General features: G+C 35.4%; 1 protein-coding gene across 4 annotated transcripts in view; it reads left to right on the forward strand.

Annotated features, from left to right (window-relative positions):
• The first annotated feature begins 3404 nt into the window (after window positions 1–3404).
• Window positions 3405–26135, forward strand: part of LOC123530426 (nicolin-1-like) — a 38099-nt gene continuing 15368 nt past the window's right edge. For 2 of the 4 annotated variants that reach the window (XM_053521547.1, XM_053521548.1), the window contains exons 1-6: window positions 3405–3640; window positions 7228–7290; window positions 11438–11519; window positions 13965–14068; window positions 19653–19763; window positions 22986–23057. In XM_053521547.1, coding sequence (XP_053377522.1) covers window positions 3512–3640; window positions 7228–7290; window positions 11438–11519; window positions 13965–14068; window positions 19653–19763; window positions 22986–23057 — 561 coding nt within the window. In that variant the 5' untranslated portion in view covers window positions 3405–3511. Of the gene's footprint in view, window positions 3641–7227; window positions 7291–11437; window positions 11520–13964; window positions 14069–19652; window positions 19764–22985; window positions 23058–23438; window positions 23496–26135 lie in introns of all 4 variants that reach the window. The other 2 variants (XM_053521546.1, XM_053521549.1) reach the window with 2 other exon arrangements.

The raw sequence follows: 26135 nt of genomic DNA on the forward strand, positions 1-26135 counted from the left end.
CGGACATGACTGGTAAATACCGAACATGAGAGATTATTATTTTATTAAAGCAATATATTACGTGTTTGTGATTTAAATTGATTACTTATGCTAAAAAACTAGTGCATTCCAAAAATATTTAAAATCCAAGCATAATTATGTTTTTAACTTAAATTAAAGATGATTATTTATATAGACTACAGTACGGGCGGTAGGGATAGAGTGCGAAATGGACTCCATTTCGCGAAATGGACTTTACGTCTACGAAATGGACTTTTATTATTTAAAATACGGGCGATCTGTTTTATGTCAACGAACATGACTGGTAAATACCGAACATGAGCGATTATTTATTGTATTAAAGCAAGGTATTTGTTTTTTTTTTGTTTTTTTTTTTTGTGGTTTAAATTGATTATTTATGCTCAAAAGCCAGTGCATACCAAAAATATTTAAAATTCAAGCATATTAATGTTTTTAATATATATAAAATAGAAAACTGGCGATCTAATTCATGTTCGTGAACAGACTGGTAAATACCAAACATGAGCGATTATTACTCTATAAAGCACTATATTATGTGTTTGTGGTTTGAATTTAGTATAAATAATATGAAATAAGGCACTACCTCAATGACTTCAACTCATCCCGTATTGAAAAGAGCTGTCTACTGACAGCACGCTAGACAATTTGAAACCTTTCCACCCATTACTGGCTTACAAACAAAATCTTTGATTGAAAAGGAGCATACTTTTGAAAATTTAAGTCGAAGCTACGGAAACTAGCTCAGAGAGAACCGTTGTATCCACCCAACTATACTAATAGTTCACCCTGACAAAAATGTTAACAAATGCCACTGCTGACAATCAAGTGACATCAGTAACTTTTTACCGCTCACCTGACCCAGCTCTTACCCCAGACAATCTGACCTAGATTTCATAGAGACAAACATTCTTACCATGTTTTATGTACACCAGGTAGATCATAAACCAAGATTTTTCAAAGATTTGACCTAGTGATTTAGTTTTTGACCTCTGGTAATCCAGTTTTAAACTTGATCTTAATAACAAAGAGACAAACATTCTGACAAAATTTTACGTGTGTTGACACGATTTTTCTTTGATTTGACCTAGTGAACTAGTTCTTGACCACAGGTAACCCAATTTCAAACTTAACTGGGAGTGTTAACAGTCAAATTGTTGATGAAGCACAAAGAGAGACACATAGTGATGACAATAGCTCACCTTGAGCACCTTCTACTCAGGAGAGTTAAAATCAGACAAATTAAACAAGATGGCCAAGATGGCCATATGTCCCTGACCTTAGTAACACACCATAACAGTGTAAATATATTTGACTTAGTGACGTAGTTTTTGACACCAAGTGACCTAGTTTCAGTTTTCAAGGAAACAAACATTCTAAATAAGTTTTATGAAGATTGGAGCAAAATTGTTTCCTCTAGAGTGTTAACAAGATTTTTCTTCACTTTTGCCTAATGACCTAGTTTTTGACCCAATCTGACCCAATTCTTAACCCGGAAACAAATATTCTGACCATTTTTTATTGGACCAAAAATGTGGCCTCTTAGTGTAAACATGCGTTTTCTTTGATTTGATCTAGTGACCTAGTCTTTCATCCTACATGACCCGGGTTAAAACTCGTCCAGGATTTTATGGAAACAAACATTCTGACAAAGTTTCCTGAAGATTGGAGCCAAAAAGTGACCTCTAGAGTGTAAATAGCTTTTCTTTTGATTTGATCTAGTGACCTAATTTTTAACCCCAAGTGAGCCAGATTCAAAATAATCAAAGACTTCATTTCAATGAACGTAATCAATATATTACAAGTAAACTTCTTCAGCAAGGCTACCGTTATTACAAATTGCGTAAATATTTTGCTAAATTTTACTATCGTAATTTTGATTTAGTTTTAAAATTAAATAGTAATTTAAAGACACTTCTGCGAGAAGGTATTTCTAAACCTGTTTTTATGGAGATGTGGTTTACAAACTTCGTAAGATCTTGGGTCATTGTAATTTTCCAAATGTATTTGGTAAAATTATAAAACGTTTTAATAAAAGAGGTTACGACCCAACTTTAATTTGATTTGACCGGGTGACCCAGTTTTTGACCCCACATGACCCAGATTCAAATTTTTCCTATCCTAGAGATCATCAAGACAAACATTCTGACCAAGTTTCATTAAGATAGGGTAAAAAATGTGGCCTCTAGAGTGTTAGCTAGCTTTTCCTTTGATTTGACCGGGTGACCTAGTTTTTGACCCCAGATGATCCACATTCCAACCTGACCTAGTGGTCATCAAAACAAACATTCTGATCAATTCCCATGAGTTTCAAACTAAAACTGTGGACTCTACAAGATTTTCCTTTGATCTGGCCTACTGACCTAGTTTTTGACCCCACATGACCCAGTTTCGAACTTGACCAAGAGATCAAGACAAACATGCTGACCAATTTCATAAAGATCGGGTCACAACTGTGGCCTCTAGAGTGTTAACAAATGTTGACGGACGACGGACGACGGACGACATACACCGGTGGACAAAGACCAGTCACAATAGCTCACCTTGTGTTAAAAATCATTAGATGGCAACTCTCTGCAAACAAGACTGGAATAGACAGACACAAAGGTGCAAATCAATTTGCATCCCAGCAGGTTAAGAGCATAGACTAGAGACATATCAGCCTTCAGCATTTGTTTAAAGTATGAAAAGTGCAGTTTTGCAACTTTTTGGTAAAAAGTTGAAGAAAAAATTCTCCAAGGCCATAAAAACATGAAAGGTAGGTCAAAAATGTCAGGGTAGGCCGGGATAGCGGAAACAAACATTATTTTACGCCCATGGCATTTTTTTATGAATTTAAGCAAAGAAGTATTAAGTATTTTTATTTATTCTTTGATTTGAGCTTCAACTGGAAGAAGAACACTGGAAATGTACACTGCTGGATCTGCCATATTTTGTGGAACAGACAAGATTTGTGTTAATAGTTTGTAAAGAAAAACGCCGATCTTTTCCATCTGCAACTTGTTTAGTAAGAAAATCTCCAGTCCATATGTAAGCATTGGGATGACATATATTTTAACAGATGAAGGCAAATGACAGGGTCAATACATGCGATCAGCTGTTTAGACGGAATTGAAGCTATGACTAGGTCTAACTCCTCGTGTCTATGAAGACCAGATATTCTGAATAACGCACGGTGCACTTTTCAAAATGTCGGTATGACGCCATGTCGTTACTTAGCAGCAACGTGCATGGATATTTGATATTTTTCAATAACTTCATATAATAATCTCCTTTTTACTTCATACAGATGATTCAATAATTCCTATTTATAATAAAGCAGACCCCTTCATCGGTATATCTCGATAAGACTGTATTTTGCGTATTTAATCGTCTTCTCGGTAGTTCATAAAGTATTTTCATAACCAGTCTGATCAAGTTCAAGGCCGATGTAGCTTCATTGACAACAAACTCTTCAGCAAAAGCGATAATAGTAAACTATTGCGATAAAGCCATGACAGAAAGACCTTTACATTGTACCATTAAAAACCCTGTTACCTTAAATATTTCTGACTTAAAGTCAGAATTCCATTCTGGATGTCGTATAATTGATGTGTCCTTGTCAAACATCATCAACCCAGAGGCAAGTATCATGAGTATCCTGTTTGCACTTTCGTCGTTATAACTTGAATTTCATCTCCTGTCAACAACAAAAGTTGAAAAAGTTCTTTATTGTTTACATTACAGTACAGGTTGATATATAATCAGGGACCACACTGGGCTGAAAAAGTTTGAGCCACTTTTACATCCTCGGTCACGGGGACACTGCATCAAAAACTTTTGTAGTTTCTATCATTAAATAGTTATATTCTACCTATAGTTTGGGTGTTTCTATAATGAAAGTAGAGTGTGATAGCATATTTTAAAAAGTAGTCTTGTATTGGTTTATTGGGTAGAACCAATTTAACATTAGATTACATTTCAAATTCTTAAAGTAAACCCTGGGAGAGAAAATACCAAGGTACCGTCCCAAATGGGGTTCGAACCTCCGACCTCGAGATCTGTAGGCGGACACTCAGCCACATCGCTAATGGGTTAACCCAACAGCAAGGCTGATGGAAGTGGCCTATAAACCTACTAGCACTACATTCATGGTAGAATGCACTTGGACAAGCATTAATGTCAAGGCCTGAAGCCCTGGCTAAGGGTCCTGAAAGCTTATTTGTAACACTTTTATCAAGACATTTATAATCAGCAATTGTATATTAAAGTTTTTATGGTGTTCAGTTGGAAAAATTTTAACATTACACCTTTTTAGCTCACCTGTCACATAGTGACAAGGTGAGCTTTTGTGATCACCCTTCGTCCGTTGTCCATCCGTGCGTCCGTGTGTCCGTCAACAATTTCTTGTCTGCACGATAGTGGTTTCATTCATGATTTTATTTTAACCAAACTTGCACACAACTTGTATCACCATAAGATCTCAGTTCCTTTCTTGAACTGGCCAGATCCCATTATGGGTTCCAGAGTTATGGCTCCTGAAAGGGCCAAAATCAGCTATTTTGACCTTGTCTGCACAATAGCAGCTTCATTTATGATTTTATTTTAATCAAACTTGCACACAACTTGTATCACTAGTATAAGACCTTGGTTCCTTTCTTGAACTGGCTAGATTCCATTATAGGTTCCAGAGTTATGGCCCCTGAAAGGACCAGAATTAGCTATTTTGACCTTGTCTGCACAATAACAGCTTCATTTATGATTTGAATTTAATCAAACTTGCACAAAACTTGTGTTGCCATAAGATCTCAGTTCCTTTGTTGAACCAGCCAGATCCCATAATGGGTTCCAGAGTTATGGCCCCTGAAAGGGCCAAAATTAGCTATTTTGACCTTGTCTGCACAATAGCAACTTCATTTATGATTTGATTTTAACCAAACTTGCACACAACTATCACCACAAGATCTCAGTTCCATTGTTGAACTGGCCAGATTCCATCATGGGTTCCAGAGTTATGGCCCCTTAAAGGTCCAAAATTGGCTATTTTGGCTTTTGCAGCCATATAGAGACTTCATTTATGGTTTTATTTGATAAAAAGTTCCAAAACATCTTCAGCAGCAATAAATCTTGGATTCCATGACAAATCAGATCCAATTTTAGGTTCCAGAGCTATTACCTCGACTATTCGAAGAATAGTCTAGCTATTCTACTCACCCTGGCGTAGGCGTCAGTGTCGGCGTCACACCTGGTTAAGTTTTTGCGTGCAAGTACATACAGCTATCATGTAAAGGCATATAGCTTTGAAACTTATTTATTCTTTTTCTAGGTCAATTACCAACCTCACTGGGTCCAGTTCCATAAATCTAACATGTATTTTGAGCAAATTATGCCCACTTTTGGACTTAGAAAATTCTGGTTAAAGTTTTACATGCAAGTTACTATCTCCAAAACTAATGCAGATATTGAATTGAAACTTCACATGTGTCTTTGGGGTTATAAAACTAGTTGATAGCACCAAGTCCCATAACTCTGACCTTTATTATGGCCAAATTATGCCCCCTTTTGGACTTAGAAAATTCTGGTTAAAGTTTTGCGTGCAAGTACATACAGCTATTACTAAAAGGCATATAGCTTTGAAACTTATTTTTTCTTTTTCTAGATCAATAACCTACCTCACTGGGTCAAGTCCCATAACTCTGACATGTATTTTGGCCAAATTATGCCCCCTTTTGGACTTAGAAAATTCTGGTTAAAGTTTTGCGTGCAAGTACATACAGCTGTTACTAAAAGGCATATAGATTTGAAACTTATTTTTTCTTTTTCTAGATCAATTACCTACCTCACTGGGTCAAGCCCCATAACTCTGACATGTATTTTGGGCAAATTATGCGCCCTTTTGGACTTAGAAAATCCTGGTTAAAGTTTTACATGCAAGTTACTATCTCCAAAACTACTACAGATATTAAATTGAAACTTCACATGTGTCTTCAGGGTTATAAAACTAGTTGATAGAATCAAGTCCCATAACTCTGACATGTATTTTGGGTATTTTTGGACTTATAAATCCTGGTTAAAGTTTTGCGTGCAAGTACATACAGCTATTACCAAAAGGCATATAGCTTTGAAACTTATTTATTCTTTTTCTAGGTCAATAACCAACCTCTCTGTTTCAAGTTCCATAACTCTTAACATGTATTTTGAGCAAATTATGCCCCCTTTTGGACTTAGAAAATTCTGGTTAAAGTACTATCCCAAAACTAATGCAGATATTGAATTGAAACTTAACATGTTTCTTCGGGGTTATAAAACTAGTTGATAGCATCAAGTCCCATAACTCTGATATGCATTTTGGTCAAATTATGTCCCCTTTCGAACTTAAAACTCTTTCGATATTTAACATTTTGGGTAATAATTTCCTGCTTCTGTGACAATATTTCAAATAGTCGAGCTTGGCTGTCTTACGGACAGCTCTTGTTTTATATCCGATTACCTCCCCTGATTGTAGTCAAAATGGATTTATATCAGTAAGTACTTATAGGACTTGTTTGAAATTTCATTATTGTCATTAGTTGGACTGAGCCAATCAGGGTAGATAACTATGGACTGATTTTATGTCAAATTACCTCCCTTTATTTCAAATTAAAATGGGTATATCTCCGTAACTAATGAAGATACTGATCTGAAATTTCATTTATGTCAACAGATTTATTTGGCAAATCCTTCTTTTATACATTTTCTTTTTAATTACTTCCCTTTTACATTACTATAAATAGCTTATTTTTAGTAACTTTTTTATTATTGGCCGTAGGGAAAAACAGAGACCACTTTTCTGTGGTACAACATGGATGATACCTCCAATTTTTAGGTGTATTTTGACATATCTGTACCTTGTAAGATTTTTTTTTTCTTTTTGGTTAAATTTCTTTCCTTTGTTGTTCCTGTCCTTTGGACTTAGATATTTTTTCTGAGGACCTTCTTGTCCTCAAGTGCAATGATAACAGGTGAGCGATATAGGGCCATCATGGCCCTCTTGTTATATTTATTTACCTCATTATCTGACACAGTGTAATAAGAAATTGAGTCCTGTTTCATAGAAATTTGAAATTTTGTAGTTAAATAGCTTTAATCTAATAACAAATTGAGATCCTTTCAAAAGTTATAATATTCTAAACATATGAAAATATGATTCTGTTGGAACTGTATATAAATATTTTGTTATATGTATATTAGAAAACCCAGCTGTCACTTAAGTCAGCAAAGGGCAAATCAAAAGTGGCAGAGGAGGTGGAACAGGTAAGGTTAAGCACAACATGCACAGGTTAAATGATATTTCTGTCTGTCAATGCACCTAGAAGGCAGTGTTTACTAAAATTCAGTCACCTGTAGGATAAAGAAACCTTGCATTCCTATATCCCCTGGTTAAAGTATAAGTAGTGACTTTTCCCTACAGTGTCAGTTCAGAATAGCTACTTTATTTTTTTAGACTAACTGAAACACCAATGACATAACTGACACACCTGGTGAGATTTATATTTTTCATTTCTTTATGTCTCTGACTATTAAAGACTTGTGTTATAATTGTGTTTTCGATGCACAATGTCTTCACATAGTGATTTAGAATGGTGTTAATTGATCAAACACTCTGACAAATAATAATAGTGTGAGTTATTTTGATTAAAATTACATTTTGTGGTTTAAGGTTAGGTATTGTCATTGATGTAAGTTAAATATTTATTTCTGTGAATTACAGTAATTCATGCGAGTTACAATCATTTAAATTAGTTACTGTAATAGTAATGGTACTTTTGAAAGACACTGTCTCTAGTTTAAATTACTGTCAGTTGTGTAGGTAATAGTCCTTGGTGCTATTATTGGTGTAAACTGGTATTGTTGGTTTAAGTCATATGACAGCATGTGGTACATATTTGGTGTAAGTTCATTGGTGCAAGCTATGGTGCTTGGTGTACTCCATTTAGAAATATACAGTTCGACATTGAATTCTATTTAATGATTAATTGATATATATATTCTTTTACAATTACTGACAGAAATTATTTTAACATTTAAATTGCAGGTTAAACAGGTTAGTTCACAAAACTGATATTAGTGTATCTTTCAGCTCTGTGCATGTTAAAATTTATTTTCTTTCTTAATGGTAGTATAATTATAATGAACACATTCTGTACTTTGATTCTGATTGTGGTATTATAAACACACAAACCCTTGCGTAATGTAATTGCCTTCAGTTTCCATCATTACAATTGATGCATGATCTCGTATTAATTGAAGATGAATTTGCATGTCATATTTTTGTTAGTTGCATGCATGTAGCTTTTAAATGTTGTAGTGATATTTTTACCTCCATTCATGTAGTTTTTGTTGTTAAATAGTAAGTTGTGTTTTGCAGGTTATGAATTTTAGTAACAATATACTGTGAAGTTTTCTGTTATAAATAACCATTTCCATGATAAAAAAAAGTTAGGATTTAACTTACGAAACTGTTTGCACATACAGTTTAAACTTGATATCTCGAACTTGCTTTTCTCAAAATTCGGCTGTCTTGAAGATATTTTTAAGTCCCGTCCTGAAAACACATGCACAAAATATCATTTTAAGTCCAGTTTCGATTATAAGTAAAACCCTCCATGATTGGAATTTGAGTCTGAACTGTATTAATGTTAATTCTTGTTAGAACATGTAAAACAGAATCTGTGAGTTATCTCCCTTACCCTTTGGTCTACACTCTTGAAGTTGGTAATGTGGAAAGAATAAAGTTTTAACCATGCCTCCTTTGAGAATTCTTAAAATGTTTATAATTTTCTTTTGATATTTTGTTTTCTAGTTAAAATTTTAATTTGTTTTAATTTTACTAGAATAATCCATATGCCTTTACACGCCCACCAACACTGATAGTGAGTATCTTCATCTAGTTGTTGATAGTTATTATGTTTCTCCTATATAGAATTATTTATCTTTTTATTTCATTTTACAATAATATGTTTCACATATAAAAAAAACAGCATTAAATTTTCTAACCTGTTTGGGAAAAAGTCTAGTATGGGTGTGATTGGGAATTTTTGAGTAAAAAACAAAACAAGTGCAGTTATTGCGAGAAAGTGTGGCAAGGAAAAGAAACAAATAAAAAAATTTACTAGTTTCTGGTAATCTGCAATGGGACCTTTTTTTACGGGACTTGTCCAAAGAAAGAAAGAAAAAAAAACACTTAAAAATATTACCATGCTCAGCAAAATAGTAAAACTTAGATCACATGCTGTTATAAAACATGAAACAGAAAAGTACTATTAAAAGGTTTACTTGCAGCACAAAAAGTGCTAGGATATTCCATGTTAAAGGAAACATATTTCTGTATAAATCCTAGTCTGCATTATAATTATAGGTCAGATTAGATTCAGCACTGCTTTTTTTCTGTTGTGTACCAGAGTATGTATTTTTGTAACCACTGACCCCAGTCCTTTGTATCTAATAATTGTTTTATAAAGCTGTAGTTTTCGATTGGTATTTTACATCTATTAAGATGTGCTACAGTCCTGAGTTCTTAATGTTCAGATAAAATAATCTACATTGTAGAATTTGATTAATCTCCAATTTTCTTATATGAGTCTTGCCATGAAAAAACCAACATAGTGCATTTGCAACCAGCATGGATCCTGACCAGTCTGCGCGGATGCTGTTTGCTTTCAAAGCCTATTGCAATTAGAGAAACCGTTAGCGAACGGCATGGCTCCTGACCAGACTGCGCGGATGCGCAGGCTGGTCTGAATCCATGCTGGTCGCAAATGCACTATGTTGGTTTTCGCATGGTTTGGCTCATAAATTAATCAGTTATAATGGCCAATAAATAGGATATAGGGTTCTGTGCATGATTTATTTGAAACAGATAAGAAAGGTGTTGACGTGGAGCAGTATCTCATATTGGGAGGCTGTTAGACTGGCTCCCGTCCCTGTGTTTTTAGACTGGCTCCCGTCCCTATGTTTGTTCTGTCATATTTTTCATATGTTACCGTAAGTTTTCGTCACTAACAGTGGAAGAAACTCCAGCAGGTTGTTTCTGTATTAACATTTTGTACTGACCCAGGTGTGGCTGAGCCAAACATGTATGCTTTAGCCATCAGATAATTGTGATTTCATGATAAAGTCCTTGAATTTCATTGATACATAATTTAAGGATGCATACATTTGATTTCCAGAGCAAAGAAAGTCTTTATAGTTTTTCGAACAAAAGTTTTATTATTGTATTTTAGTTTAGCATTAGCAATGATACATTGATTAAAATTTTCAGTCAGTGATAGCCCTAGTTACTAAATGCTACTGTATTCTATAAAATGCATGTAGTAAGTATGCAGAGAGTATGTAAATATGTGCAGTCTGATCATAATCTGCACTATTTGCCATTATTTAGTAATAATATGCACCCCTAATTACAGTTAATGGTACTGTCCAAATTGAAAGATGGACAAGTTCGTTACAGAAATTTAGCAGGGTAAGGGTTAATATAATGTACCACTGGACTGTAATAATTACACTTTATTTCATGTATTATATGTATAGTTTTGGAGGATAGTTATAATAAAGTGCTCACATCTCAACAGGAGCAGAATTTAACCATCATCACCACAGTACAAAAACTGGTTTCAAGGCAATCTCCCTCACACTGTTGTTGTTTTTCAGTTTCAGAAGCATTCACCTCTGTCATTGTCTAAACCTAATTTAAAATGTGTTCAAGACTTTTTAACAAAAAATCGTCTTGTAAATAAGATAAATTGCTTTAGTATCATCAAACTTTAATGTACAAAGACAATAATAATTTTGTGTATTCTTTGTATATTTTCTTAATTCTGTCATGGGTCAGACTTTCAGCTAGACTGTTCATGTAATACAAATAGTACATATGGGCAGTAAAAATGTTAAGTTCGATAATACTATCCAGTGCACCTAATCTGTCAAGAAATTGGCACAAACAATCACATCATATGATTTTGTTTTCCTTAAAGGATTTTATGTGATGTCATGCCGTTTGAATTATAACTGAGTCTGTTAAATGTTCAATGCTTATTACACAACAATGACATGCTACTTCATAGACAGTGACAGAGATGAAAGTGATGTCAGGAACTTCAACTCTGTGAAGGAGATTGGTTTCAACGTTATAAATTTAAGTATGGAGACCAGTTATAAAATACAGCCTTGCCATTGGTCCATTTAGAATTTGTGCTCGGAGACAACCAATCAGATGCTTGAGTTTTGAGACTGGTCCTATAACCGTGGGAGCACTGGTTGGCAATTTTTGAGCATAGCTGATATAATGTTTGAGAATTTGCACTAGAGTCAGTGTAAAAATTGTAAGTTTGATCTAAACATTTTCGGTGCGTAATTTTAGCCTTCACAGCAAGGTATCAGTTGCCATTTTGATCAATTTCAGGTGGGAGAAATTCACTTCAAGAACAGCTACACAGCATATCTCACAGTGAAAGCAAAATGCAGAATACAAGACAGTAAAGACGGTAGTTAAATGTTGTTTATTATTGTTTTTGTTTTACCAGATTTATTATTGCACTTTTCATGATAAACACGTTCAAAGGCACTTTACGTACAAGGGCAGCCACAAAGGGTGCCATTTATCCACTTATAGTAATAATAATTGTCTAGTGGATAAGGTGTCGGCCGCTCAATCCAGGGGTCGTGGGTTTGAGCCCCACTGGGGTCATGACCATGACTTCTCATATGACGCCAGTACTGGTTTTTCCAGGAAGAGTGGTTCCAATAAGCTTAAAGCTTTCATCACAATTGAGCTAAAATAAATTAGTATAAACTAATAGTACAGCCACAGAGCAATCTAATCAGAGGGACAGAGCCAGAGAAAGCCCCCTCTGTATAGACCTGTTAGCCTGGGAAGAACCTGTACTGCCTTCTGACTTAGAAAGGAGACACTCAAGACCACATTTATGATTATTTTAGGTATAATGTGTAGGGCCGGTGCCACCCTGAAGAAAAAAGAATGTAATACTAATTCGTTATTTAAAAAAATTTAAATCTATATATACCTGAACTAAACATGCATGTTTAACGTATCAGCTATTGTGAATATCATTTCACTTTATGTCTGTTATTACATGCTTGATTTGCTTCAGACTTTCCACATCTCCACTCGCATCATGTGATGCAAGGGCCATAACTCTTGCACCAGTATTTCAAGAATTATGCCCCTTTTTACTTTTGAATTCCAGGTTAAAGTTTTGGAGTACTTTCACCTTATTTCTGTTATTACTTGATAGATTTGATTCAGACTTAAAATAAAATAGGTGTACCACATCTTTACACACCTCCGCAGGCATTCGGCACATTGTTTGGTCAATAATGATGCTAATTATATGATAAAAAGAACCATCACAGTCTAGGACCAAAGAATAAATCCAGCACCCATTTAATATGAATTAAATAAAAGTGTACAACTCCGTAGAGCTGCATTTCATGACTCCTTTGGCTGAATGCTATGTCATTTTTCAACCAAAAAATATACGGCCAATTATCGGCATGCCAACATTTTACACCCATTGAATATTTCTTCAGTTCCCGTTTAGATGGGATTCAAATAGATGAGCTTGCTTTAATGACACATCTGTGCTAAAAGATATTTTTTTCTTATCATCAGACTACTAACTTAGAGACATTTGTCATTCTTATTTTTACATTTTTGTCAAAAAAAAGTCTTAAGGGATGATTTTTCTCCCTATTAGCAAGCTTTCAGTATCTGACATTTGAAAGAAAACAATTAGCAGTTTATACCTCTCAATTGATAGTTTTGTTGAAAAAAGACACAAGATACATTCTCACTGTCACGTACAGCCCTATAGACTTACACAACCATGTCTTTCCTGCTTCTGCGGGTAAATGAAATAGCACTGATTTGGCAGAATTTACTTTGTACTTGAATAATAAGAAGTTTACAATCTAAAAAATACATTGATAAATTGTGCCATTTGTAACTTTTGATATAATTATGGCAGTTAGTGTAAAGAACTCAGATTGAAAAAGAATGAGACAATTGATTTTGCTAGCCCTGCAGATTTCCAGTATTTCTGAATACTAAATTCCTTTTTTCACCATCAGTTCCTCGCCTTGCCCATTTGTATTTACCGGTAACATTTAAATGATAATGCTGTTCTTTGAAGATATTCAAAGAAGTTTTTTTATCAGTTGCCTTAAATTTGAATAGGAAATACAAAATATACAGTCATGCTATGGTATTTAATTACTATTAGTAAATTTAATGCAATAAAGTCAGTTTGTCAAGTGTGTTTTACTTTAGAAGGACAATGCAAAATCTATATGAGAAAACCAACATAGTGCGTTTGCGACCAGCATGGATCCTGACCAGACTGCGCGGATGTGCAGGCTGGTCTGGATCCATGTTGTTCGCTTTCAAAGCCTATTGCAATTAGAGAAACCATTAGTGAACAGCATAGTTCCTGACCAGACTGTGCGGATGCGCAGGCTGGTCTGGATCCATGCTGGTCGCAAATGCACTATGTTGGTTTTCTCATGACGCGACTCATATATTTATGAAGCTAAATCTCCTGGATTGTTTGATTGTTTCCGCCAAGCCTTTTTACAGTTAGGTATTCTCTGTTAAAACATGATGGTCTCTATTATATGTTGTTTTTGGTCCAGGAAATGGAAATATTGGTTTTAACTATAAGGTATTGGATACATAACAATCTGCAATTTATGTAATTTCCATATTTTTATTATGCTGCTTCAGCATTCTCCAGTTGTTATTTAAAGTTACATTTAGGCTCAAGAATGCTGAATTGCATGTTTAACGTGAATATGTAATCACACCTAAATTGCCAAGACTAGTGTTTTATGGATCCACTACAGTCATAGATATAAATATCATTGATCTTAGTTGTTTTTATTCATAAATTATAATGGCTGTTGCATTTTAGGTAATGAGATGCGATGGCGGACATGTGTGAAGAAAATGAAGTTGATGTCTAGTCCACATGTAGAGGCAGGGGCACAGGACTACTTTGTTATTACGCGTAAACATGTATGATTTTCTGTACGGATATTGATAGGTCAGAATTTAAGATGTGACATCTCCTGATTTGCTTTATGTTGTTTTGGATAAAGTTAGTACTAGTTTTATAAGTTCCCTACAGAAACTTTACTGTGTGTACAAACCTCAAAATGTGCTCGTTTTCATCTAAATTCAGCTGCAGCATTAAAGGCTTTTGAACAAAATGAGCCGCACCATGAGAAAACCAACATAGTGCATTTGCCACCAGCATGGATCCAGACCTGCCTGCACATCCGCGCAGTCTGGTCAGGATCCATGCTGATGGCTAACAGTTTCTCTAATTGTAATAGGCTCTGAAAGCGAACAGCATGGATCCTGACCAGACTGCACGGATACGCAGGCTGGACTGGATCCATGCTGGTCGCAAATGTACTATGTTGGTTTTCTCATGGTGCGGCTCAAATGATCTTTCTTTAAAATTGAAGTTTGGTCATAATATGAACATTAGAATACAATTTTTTGTTTCTAAACTATCTTAAAAAAGCCAAAAAAAGATGTTTGAGTCACCTGGTATCAAACCCTGAGTCTGCTGCTGCAACAGAAACTTTCCTGCTGTCTTTACCAAGACACCACAGAGGAATGTGTATTTAATGAGAGTTAAACATTGATATTTATAATTAAGGCAGTTTACCTTGAGAAAAAGTATTAAATAATAATGCACGTCTTTGAAGAGGAAGGGATTTGTTCAATGTTGCTTTACAAATATGGTTAATGGTCATATTGCATAGGAATAGTACTTGTGCTCAGTAGATTTTTATGACCAGACATGGGCTGATTATTTGATAATTATGTCTCCCAACACACAGTGGTGTGGGAGGCATATTGATTTACTCCAGTCTGTGTGTGTGTGTGTCTGTCTGTGTGTGTGTCTGTCACAAAGTTTGTCCGCACTCTAAGTCGAACATTTCTCATCCAATTTTCACCAAACTTAAACAAAATGTGTTTGACCATAAGAGCTCAGCCAAGTTCGATAACTAGCCAAATCGGTCCAGGCGTCTTGGAGTTATGGCCCTTGAATTACCAAAAATCGGCCTTTTTACTCTTGTCCGCACTCTAATTCAAACATTTCTCATCCAATCTTCACCAAACTTGAACAAAATGTGTTTGACCATGAGACCTCGGCCAAGTTTGATAACTAGCCAAATCGGTCCAGGCATTTTGGAGTTAAAGAGAATTCCTATAGTTTTTTTCCTTTCATAGAATTTTTTTAAATTCACATATATGATAGGAAAATTTGTGCTGAAAACAATGAACAAATAAAAACAATAGGTCACCAGGCTTGTTTTTGTGAAAAATTGTTTTGAACACACCCACTGTTGCTGAAACTGACAGCGATTTTTCAACATTTTCATAATTTTCTGCTTTTTTATAAATACCAACCAAAATATACATCCAGGCAGCACAATACGGTTTTTTCTTTTTACAGATTTTATTATATACTTATTTGATATCATAGTCATATTTGTAATACTCTATCCTTACAATAATGGGTACAAATGAAAAAAAATATTGTTTTATATTTACTTTTGTGAACTTTTTTCAGTGAAAAATACCCGTAGTGAAGAATTTTTTTTTTAATTTTGAAAAAACTCTTTCATAGATTTTTTTCTTTTTCTTCTTGTGTATAGATAATTGTATTGTGAGCATAAAAATGGCTAAAAATGTATGGGTCACCAGGCTAAATTTTATGTTAAGACCGCTAGACTACAACACCTGTTCGGACGGAAATGGTGGGAACCTGGCCAAATTGATTACATGTATGTCTGCTAAAAGTTAAAAAAAAGTTTTAAAAATTCTTAATTCTTTCTATAATTGAATACTAAATAATCTGAAAGATGATATTGTCTTATCAGTACTAAGTCAATTATCTTACATTATATGAACAACACTGTCTTTGTACTAAAATGCGATGTGAAAACACAACCACAAAAATAGCAAGATACCTGTCAGGCATGATACTTGTCAATACAACATAAACCAGTATCAACATTTGATTACTGATATAACTTATCAAAAATGTTATTTCATTCAAAATTCCTCATATCTAAGATTGTCTGTAACATGTTTCAACAAATGCTGACTTCAGTTCAGTTTTCCATAGAAAGTGTAGGCTGCGCAGAAAGATGCGCATAAAAAACTATAGGAATTCCCTTTAAAGCCCTTTAATTATCGAAAAATTGGCAGTTTTACTCTTGTCTGCACTCGAAGTCGAACATTTCTCATCCGATCTTCACCAAACTTGAACAAAATGTGTTTGACCATGAGACCTCGGCCAAGTTCGATAACTAGCCAAATCAGTCTAGGCATTTTGGAGTTACGGCCCTTTAATTATCAAAAAATTGGCAGTTTTACTCTTGTCCGCACTCTAAGTCGAACATTTCTCATCCAATCTTCACCAAAGTTGAACAAAATGTGTTTGACCATGAGACCTTGGCCAGGTTTGATAACTAGCCAAATCGGTGAACGCATTTTTGAGTTATGGCCCTTGAATTACCGAAAAATCTGCCTTTTTACTCTTGTCCGCTCTCTAAATCTAACATTTCTCATCCGATCTTCACTTAACTTGAACAAAATGCGTTTTGGCATGAGACCTTAGCCAAGTTCGATAACTAGCCAAATCCACCTAAGCACTTTTGATTTATGGCCCTTGAATTACTCATCCAGACTATATAATTGGATCCACTCGTCTAAACCATCTAAAGAAACTAGACATTTTACATAGGGGCAGTTGTGGGAGACATGCGCTTTTCTCAAAAGCATCTCTAGTTGTAACTGATTAAATGAGCCGCACCATGAGAAAACCGACATAATGCATTTGCGACCAGCAATTGGATCCAGACCAGCCTGTGCATCCGTGCAGTCTGGTCAGGATCCATGCTGTTTGCTAACGGTTTCTCTAATTACAATAGGCTTTGAAAGCGAACGGCATGGGTCCTGACCAGTTTGGATCCATGCTGGTCGCAAACACACTTAATGTTGGTTTTCTCCTGGCGCGGCTCAAATCACAATTAATTTACAATTAGTCTCACTGATTAAATTAGATATTTTGCAAAGCTGTGTTTAAATTTCTTATTACTTGACTTTAAGTAATCATGATTACATTTGTGTTTAATGATTACATTATTTGATTTAGAAAATTGGCACATATAATATACTAAATGCATATAATGGACAGGGCACCAAACTCGGGGGGGGGGGTTTCATTAGTCTGGCTACTGACTACATATTCTTTTTTATTTGTTTTTATCATTTCTCCTATATGTATTCTGGCCGCTCTTCCTTGGCTGTTTTAATTTTGTCTTGTAAAATCTATTCAGGGCATGTGACTGATATCTCGTGTTTTGAGAAGAAAAAGACATATAAATACAAAATTTGAATAGCCTCGGAAGTTATCTCCTGTGAACAAAACACAGAGTCTGAACACAGACTAGGCTTTCCTTAATTATTGAAGCAGGAGGAGGTTCAAAAGTGGATCCGGGTCTGAGCACTCTCCAAGTTTGAGCTCTATTTGCTACTTTTAGCTTGTCTGATTTTTGAAAAAAATCTATGAGGTATTGTCATAATTTGATCGTTGGTGTTGGCATTGGCATTGGTTAAAATTTTTGTTTAGGTCCACTTTTTCTCAAACACCGTAAGAGCTACAGCTTTGAAATTTTGCACACTTGTTTACCATCATTAGGGGACTATGTAGGCAAAGAACCATAACTCAGATATGCATTTTGTCAGAATTATGGCCTTTTTTGTACTTAGAAAATTTGAGTTTCTTGGTTAAATTTGAGTTTAGGTCCATGTTTTCTCAAAAAGTATAAAAGCTACAGCTTTGAAACTTTGCACAGATGTTTATCATCATTAGGGGACTATGTAGGATAAGATTCATAACTCTGATATGCATTTTGTCAGAATTATGGCCTTATTTTTACTTAGAAAATTTGAGTTTATTGGTTTAAGTTTTTGTTTAGGTCACCATTTCCCAAAACCTTAGAGCTACAACTTTGAAACTTTGCACACTTGTTTATCATCATTAGGGAACAATGTAGGTCAAGAACCATAACTCTAACCTGCATTTTGTCAGAATTATGGCCCTTTTTTGCTTAGAAAATCTGAATTATAACTTTTTCTTACATATTGTCCAGCACTTGCAGACAAGCAATGGCACCCGTAGGTGGTGCTTTTGAGCCAACTAATTTTATATTGTTGACTAACACCGCCTAGAGGGTGAGCAGTTTTAATGTGCTGTCCCAGATGTGCAGTAATAATTATCCCCCAACGAAGTTGGAGGGATATAGTTTCGGCATTGTCCGTCCGTCCGTTTTTCCACCCGTCCGGTGGAGCCATATCTAAGAAGTGGTTTGGAGTATTTAAATAAAACTTCATATACCTATTCACCACTATGAGGTTATGCCACCCGTCAAGTTTCAGTCAGATTGCCCAAGTAATACCAGAGTTATGGCCCTTAGAAGTTTCTAGTGTTAACTAAATAGGGTACTATAGATATGGCAATTTCTGCTTCATAACTTGTGATATATTTGACCTAGAACTATGAAACTTAAATTGAATTTAGATAACAATTTAGATCACCATAATTTGGTTGTGTACATACAATTTCGTCTGGATTTCTTTAGGAACTTCAGAGTTATTGCCCTTTAATTGTTTAAAAATCAACATATTTGTACATAACAAATTTACCATTTGGTAGAATTTCATTAAACTTCTTTCATTCTTTTCCATGAACATTTATTATAAACAATTATTAACATGTGAAGTTGTGTAACCACATCTGGTCACTGCCCCCCCCCCCAAAAAAAAAATATCATATTTTTTTTTTTTCAAACCTTCTATGAATATTTATTAACATGCAAAGTTGTACCGTTCCCCCACCTCGCTCCTCCACCCAGTCATGCCCACCACCCCAGTGCATCCCTTCCCCTACCAACATTTTTTTTTTTTCAGTTTTAATTTTCCATCAATATTTATAATCAACATGTGACATGTGAAGTTTTGTACCCTTGCCCAGTCCCCAACCCCCCCCCTCCCCCCCCCACACACACACAAATATATTTTTTTTTTCATTCCTTCTTTTTTTTTAAATGTTCAAACTTTCAACATGTGAAGTTGTAACCACACCCACCCCGCCACATGCCATGTTTAAGATATCTTACTTGATTGTGCTCACACTAATAATGCCAAACTACTCGAAGACAATATTTCGTTCTAGTTACACTTCAAGCTCACATTTCAAATAACTCCATTCAATTCTAAAAGCTAAGCTTATTACACTTAACATATTCCATTCAAAATAATTTCATTAGTCCAACGTCACATACATTTATTATGTACTCTTAAAACATTTGTTTTCTGTTAAATTGATTTTGACTAATGAAATTATTTGCTTCTTAGTAACATCCTTAACATTTTGCTGGATATATTCTTCTGCCATTCCTCACCACAAACCCTTTCGGCGGGGGATACCAATTCACCGAATTTGCTTGTTTTTCTGTAGAATCTACTTCTAAAGACTTATTTTTTTGTGTACATTGTATATATAATGTTTCAGATGCAGTTTGAACTAGTCAATGTATCAGCCTTAAGGATTATTCTGCAACAGCCTTCATCTGTATGGAAAGAATTTAAAATAGAAGATTTAAAGATTTACAGGTCTTCAGAGGTAAGTAAAGTTTCCTTTTTGGCTTTTGTATCCCATGCTAAAACTGTTAGAGACAGTGTTAGATTTAAATATCAATCAACTTAAAGAATTATTTGATTGACTCTGCCAGGAATAGGCAGAGCTATTACTCTCCCCCATTCACTGGCTTTAACATCCTGATTTTGTTAAGTTTTGTGCATAAGCTGCTGTCTTTGTGATCACAGAATGTATAGGATCACAAACTTGTTCACTGTGATCATATGACATTGCAAATGACCAATAACTCCGTTTTGCTTTTTATACGCCTGTCTCTGAGAGAGCGGGGAGTATTAGGTGAACACTGGTGGTGGCGGCGGATGGCGTCCAAAGCATGTCCGCTCCCTACTTCAAACAGATTATGCCCCTTGAATTACTAAAAAAAACAAGCGAATTCCGCCATGTCCGTGCTTTAAGTCGAACAGTTTTCATCTGATCTTCACCAAACTAGCTGACAATATTTTTAGGTATAATATCTTGCCCCAGGCACTCTTGGATTATGCCCCTTGAATTAGGCCAAGTTTGATGACGGGCATATTTTGTGACAGTCTGGCACTGTTGTTCACAAAGTTAAGCACTTATTTCAACTTTTAAATTATGCCACTTTTTTACATAGAAATTTTGTGATAGTTTTACATGTAAACATGTTTCTCTGGAAATACTCAACCAAATGATTTCAGATTCTTCACACATTTTTGGCATCATAGCTAACCTCACTTGGCATGTTTTGTAACTCTGAATTAAAAAAATGCTCCTTTTACAAGTTACAAACTTTTGATAAAGCTTTTGTGTGTAAGCTAGTATTTAGTGGATGGGCTTGAAATGGTCAAACACACCATCATTAGACAGCTCTTTTTTGTTTGACCTTCAAAGTTTGTAAGAATTTAAAAAAAATGTTCTGCAGTTTCTCAAAAGCATTATCAGATTCAAAGTAACTTTTCTGGTAAAGGTTCCACATGTGATAGTAACGTTGTTTTTATCCACACATTCCAGGGCATGCAATGTAACCTTTTCATATACATGTAATGCCCTTTTATGAATATGCAATATGTAACATTGTCATTCATGGATGGATTTCCAAAATTTTTGCAACGATGATCAGCATGACATGACGATGCATAACATACATACAAGAACCTAAATCAGTCCCTCTTACTTTTTAGCTGACCTGAGCACAAAATGCTCGGGATGAGCCATTGTAATCACTCACCATCTGTTGTCCATCCATCCATCCACCTGTGGTCCATCTGTCCCTCCACACTTTTCTCAAATCAATAATGTGGTTTATATTGATGAAATCTGGCCTGGATGTTCTTAGGTTGGTCTTTTTTCAAAGTTGTTAAAACTGTTCCACTTGTTTGCACATAGGGGCTGCCAAAGCTAAAAGTAGAAAAATTTCAAATAACATCTCCTCCTAAAAAATGCAAGTCTGATCTTGAAATGATTTCATACAAATGGGCCTTCTTTGACATGCTACCAAGATTGTTCAAATTGCTCCAATTTGTAAAAATAAAAAAGGGCCACCAGGTGCGTGGTCATTTTTCCCTATATGTATGTAGTGGAAACTTTAAAAATCTTCTTGTATGAAATTGCTGGCCAGATTTTAAAATAATTTCACACACAAAAATGGTCCTTGTGTAGCCCTCTACCAACAGTTTTCAGACTATTCCGGTATGTCAAAAAAAACATGGCCGCCAGGGGGCTTGGACACATTTCCTTATGTGTATATAGTTGAAACTTTAAAAATCTTCTTGTACAAAACTCCTGACCTGATTTTAAAATAATTTCACACAAATGGTCCTTGTGTGACCCTCCAACAGAAGTTTTCTAATTATACATTTGTCAAAAAATATGGCTAACAGGAGGCTTGGTCACTTTTTGATATAAGTTTTTAGTTGAAACTTAAAAAATCTTTTTGCCTGATTTTAAAATAATTTTACACACTTAATGGTCCCTAGTGTGACCTTCTACCATGATTAGTCAAATTATTCTGATCCGCCAAAAAACATGACCATCAGGGAGATTTGTCACTTTTCCGTGTTGGTGTGCCGTAAAACCCAAATAAATAAATAAATAAATAAACACTTTTCCCTATTTGTATATAGTGGAAACTTTTTTTGCTGGCCCAAAGTTTAAATTGATTTTACACAAATGTTTTTGGGTGACCTTTTATGAAGATAAATTATTTTGGTTTCATTATAAAACATGGCCACCAGGGGATGTGGTCACTTTTCCTTATATGTCTGTAGTGGGAACCGTCTTGTATGATATTGTTACTTAGTATCATATGTCATTATTCCCAGAACTTCTTATACCACCATTACCCCATCCCCCAAACACACACACATAGGCCTATATTTATTTAGAAGAAACTTTGTCAGAAAACGCTGCCACTGTTTCAAAACAATTTTACAGACATTTTCCTGGCATAACCATCTCCCAGAACTGTTGAAGCAAGTGGTGAAACTCAGGTGAGCGTTCTAAGGCCGTCATGGCCCTCTTGTCAAGTTATTTCCCTTTACTGAATATTCTTGTCCAGGGTATTGCTCTCAAACTACTGTAAGAAATTTATGCAAATTGCACACAAAGATAAGACGGCATTTAGAGAAAGTGCAATATACATAGACCATAATAATCTGCCAATTTTACTTTTTGAATAATCTCCCTTTATTGATGTCCATCTGGATTTCACGTCTGGACTGTAACTTTGCTATTCATGGATGGATTTTATCAAACATTTACCCAGGTATTTTATCAGTTACCACTTCCATTCAATGAAGAAGTATAGGGTAGAGATATGAAAAAGTAGTATGTTAATCAAATTTTTCATATAGTATTATTGTAAAGTAACCTACAGTTTCTTGAAGTTTATAATTAAGCTGCTCTTTACTTATGACTGCAAGGTGAACATGAATGTTCAATTCTTGTCCTCTTAATATAGATGCTTTAGTAAAACTCCAAATGATCCATGCCATGAGAAAACCAACGTTCATAGTGCGTTTGCGACTAGCATGGATCCAGACTAGCCTGCGCATCCGCGCAGTCTGGTCAGGATCCATGCTGTTCGCTAATGGTTTCTCTCATTGCAATAGGCTTTGAAAGCGAACAGTATGGATGCGCAGGCTGGTCTGGATCCATGCTGGTCACAAACGCACTATGTTGGTTTTCTCATGGCGCAGCTCAAATGATTTTTATCTACATTTACAGTCTGGTCGGCCAAACCCTCTCCCAGCCTGGCTCACAGACACCCCAAATAAATCAGGAAAGAAAAAAGTAGAGGTAAGTTTTGTTTTTCTATCCACTCCTTGCGTAGACCTAATGCATGCTACTACCCAATTTTTGTTCTGGGAAAATGGTTTCTTCATACCTGTTTTTGCTAAGAAAAATTATTTCTATTCACTTATAAAACTTTAATTCTCTTGCTAGATACTTTTCAATTGATTAGACTTCTTTAATAAGAAATCTTTTCAAAGAATGTTTATGACTGTGTAAATTGATTTTGATATAATTACACTTTTGAGTGTTTTATTTCACAATAACACACCTAGATGTTCTTGATCCTTCATCCTTTTTTACAATGTAGTCTTTTTATTATTAAATGTTTATTGAGGTTTTGGTACATTTATCAAATAATTAACTGTTTGTTGCCATGACAACCAGCACACAGAGGAGGACTGGTGTCCACCGCCAGTTATCAAAAAGGACCCTGATGTAATGGTAAGATCCAATTAACACCAGCATCATATCTAACTGTTGTTTTAGCATTGTTTGTAGATATACCATAATAATCATTCATGTCTCCCACACATAGTGGGGAGACATATTGATTTAGTGCTGTCCGTCTGTCTATCACAAAGTGTGTCCACATAACTCGTCTTACACCACTCGTCGGATTTACACAAAACTTCCAAAGAGTGATCATTTCCTAGCCTAGTTGTGCATATCATCAGCATTTTCCGGGTCGATGATATTAACTTAGTTATGGTCCTTGATTCATCAAATTTTGTGATGTTTTGGCCACTTAATTCTCCCATATAATAGGGCGGATTTCCACCAAACCATAAAGGAGTGATGAGTGCAAAGCCTCACTTGCATATGTTTGCATGTTTTGGTTCAGTGATTTTCAGTGGAGTTATGGCCCTTGATTTGCCATCTTTTACCTTTTCTGTCTTAATACCACCAGGAGGAATCACACCAAACTTCACTAAAGTGATCGTTGCCAAGCTTAGTTGTGCATATTGTCAGTATGTTTCAGTTGTTATTTTCAGCAGAGTTATGGCAATTGATTCATCAGATTTTATGATTTTTGGCCACTTCTCTTATATAATAGGGCAGATTTGCACTAAACCTTTCAGGAGTGATCAGTGCCAAGTCTTATTATGCATATCATTGTCATGTTCTGGTTCAGTGATTTTCCCTGGAGTTACTGCCTTTAATTTTAACATTTCACAATTTCTACTTGGTAAGTAGCGGGAGACATACGTTTTTCATGAAAAACAGTCTCCAGTTGATTAGCTGATTTTGGGTCAGTGGCTGTTTTAAATAGAGATATTAGTTCAGTTTAGATTTCATAGTGTGTGTGCATATGGATATATAATTAAGGTATTTTCACTAAGCATCTTATATATCATAAAGGAAACTTAAGCATATTACAATTAATTTTATTGCTTTTAGTTAAGGTAGTTGAGTTCAGGGATTTCAGTATTTGTACATGTATGCATGTTCCAGTAAATGAATTAAGTGGCTCACTATATGTAAATAAACATTTTGAGCAGCAAAGTTTAGGTTTACAAGACTAAGTGTTACATTCATTGAAACCTAGATGATGAAATTACTACACAGATTTTGAAAATTGCCTTACAGGTCTAAATTTTTGACCTGTATTTAAGAACTTAAACAGTTTCCATCACATACACACATGAAACCTTAAACACTATTTCTAATAATAGTATAATAGTTTAATTCTGTTTTTATGCCCCCGGCATCTACTGATGCGGGAGGCATATAGTGATTGTCCTGTCCGTTCGTTCGTTCGTTCGTCCGTCCGTCCGTCCATTCGTTCGTTCCTTCGTCCGTCTGTTCGTTCGTCTGTCCGTACGAGGTTAACCAAATGGGACCGTTTCGTCTAGCATCAATACCCCTTACTAGAATGACTTGATACTAATGCAGATGTAACCTGTGACCATCCCTCATCTTCAAACATCACCTGACCTCAGTTTGACCTTGACCTCATTTTGGACTTAGGTTGCTTTGTATCGACAAGGATGCCACCGGGGGCATCAAGCGTTTATTGAACGCAGCTCCTTGTTATTGTATGGTTTGACTGACTATTATCAGCTGTATAAAATTTATATGCAATATATGCTTTGGTACTAACAAAGGGTGTAACAGCATAATAGCTTTTGGAGCATTGATGCAAGGTCTTGGGTTGACTGTGTGTTGGGATCCAGCGGTTTTTGTGTTCTTAAACCACTTGCTTCATGTATCATATAAAGATTAAATAGTTGTAACCTGGTTTTCATAATTAGTATGTGATGACCCATAGTAAGACTAAGAAAATTTCTAAAATGGACTGGTCCATCATTCAATTTGGGCAGAACCATTTATTATTTGAAGGGGTTACTGACTGAATAGCAAACAGTGCAGACCATGATCAGCCAGCTGATCTTGGTCTGTAGTGGTCGCAAAGGCAAAATCACTTGCCAACAGCAGTCTAAAGGTTAATCAAGGGATTCAAGTAGAAAAATGTTAGACTGGCACATTAATATTTTATTGCACAGACATCAAGAGGGGTCAATAAATGTTGAAATAGACTGTTAGAAATGAAGAGTTTTTACTTTTTTATTTTAAATGTTTAAGCAGTTTTCCTAAAAATACTGTAAGTTCATTAATATTTCCAGGGGACTGATTTTGGTGGATTTAACAGTTGTATCAATCCATGAGTCCCAACAAACAAGTAAAATTGCCATATGAGCCATGCCATGAGAAAACCAACATAGTGGGTTTGCGACCAGCATGGATCCAGACCAGCCTGTGCATCCATGCAGTCTGGTCAGGATCCATGCTGTTTGCTAACAGTTTCTCCAATTCCAATAGGCTTTAAAAGCGAACATCATGGATCCTGACCAGACTGCGCGGATGCGCAGGCTGGTCTGGATCCATGCTGGTCGCAAACCCACTATGTTGGTTTTCTCATGACGCGGCTATTGTATTTTTGTTTGAAAATTGAAATCTGTCTCCAGAAACTTGCAGTTTGCCATCCCCACAAAATTAAATGATTTCATGGTAGATGTTCAAATATGAATAGTATCCCACAGCTCCCATGTCTTACTGACCACCCTGAGTTATCTTCCTTGT

The sequence above is a fragment of the Mercenaria mercenaria genome, chromosome 13 (genome assembly GCF_021730395.1).
Source record: "Mercenaria mercenaria strain notata chromosome 13, MADL_Memer_1, whole genome shotgun sequence".
In the NCBI taxonomy this organism is placed as follows: Eukaryota; Metazoa; Mollusca; class Bivalvia; order Venerida; family Veneridae; genus Mercenaria; species Mercenaria mercenaria.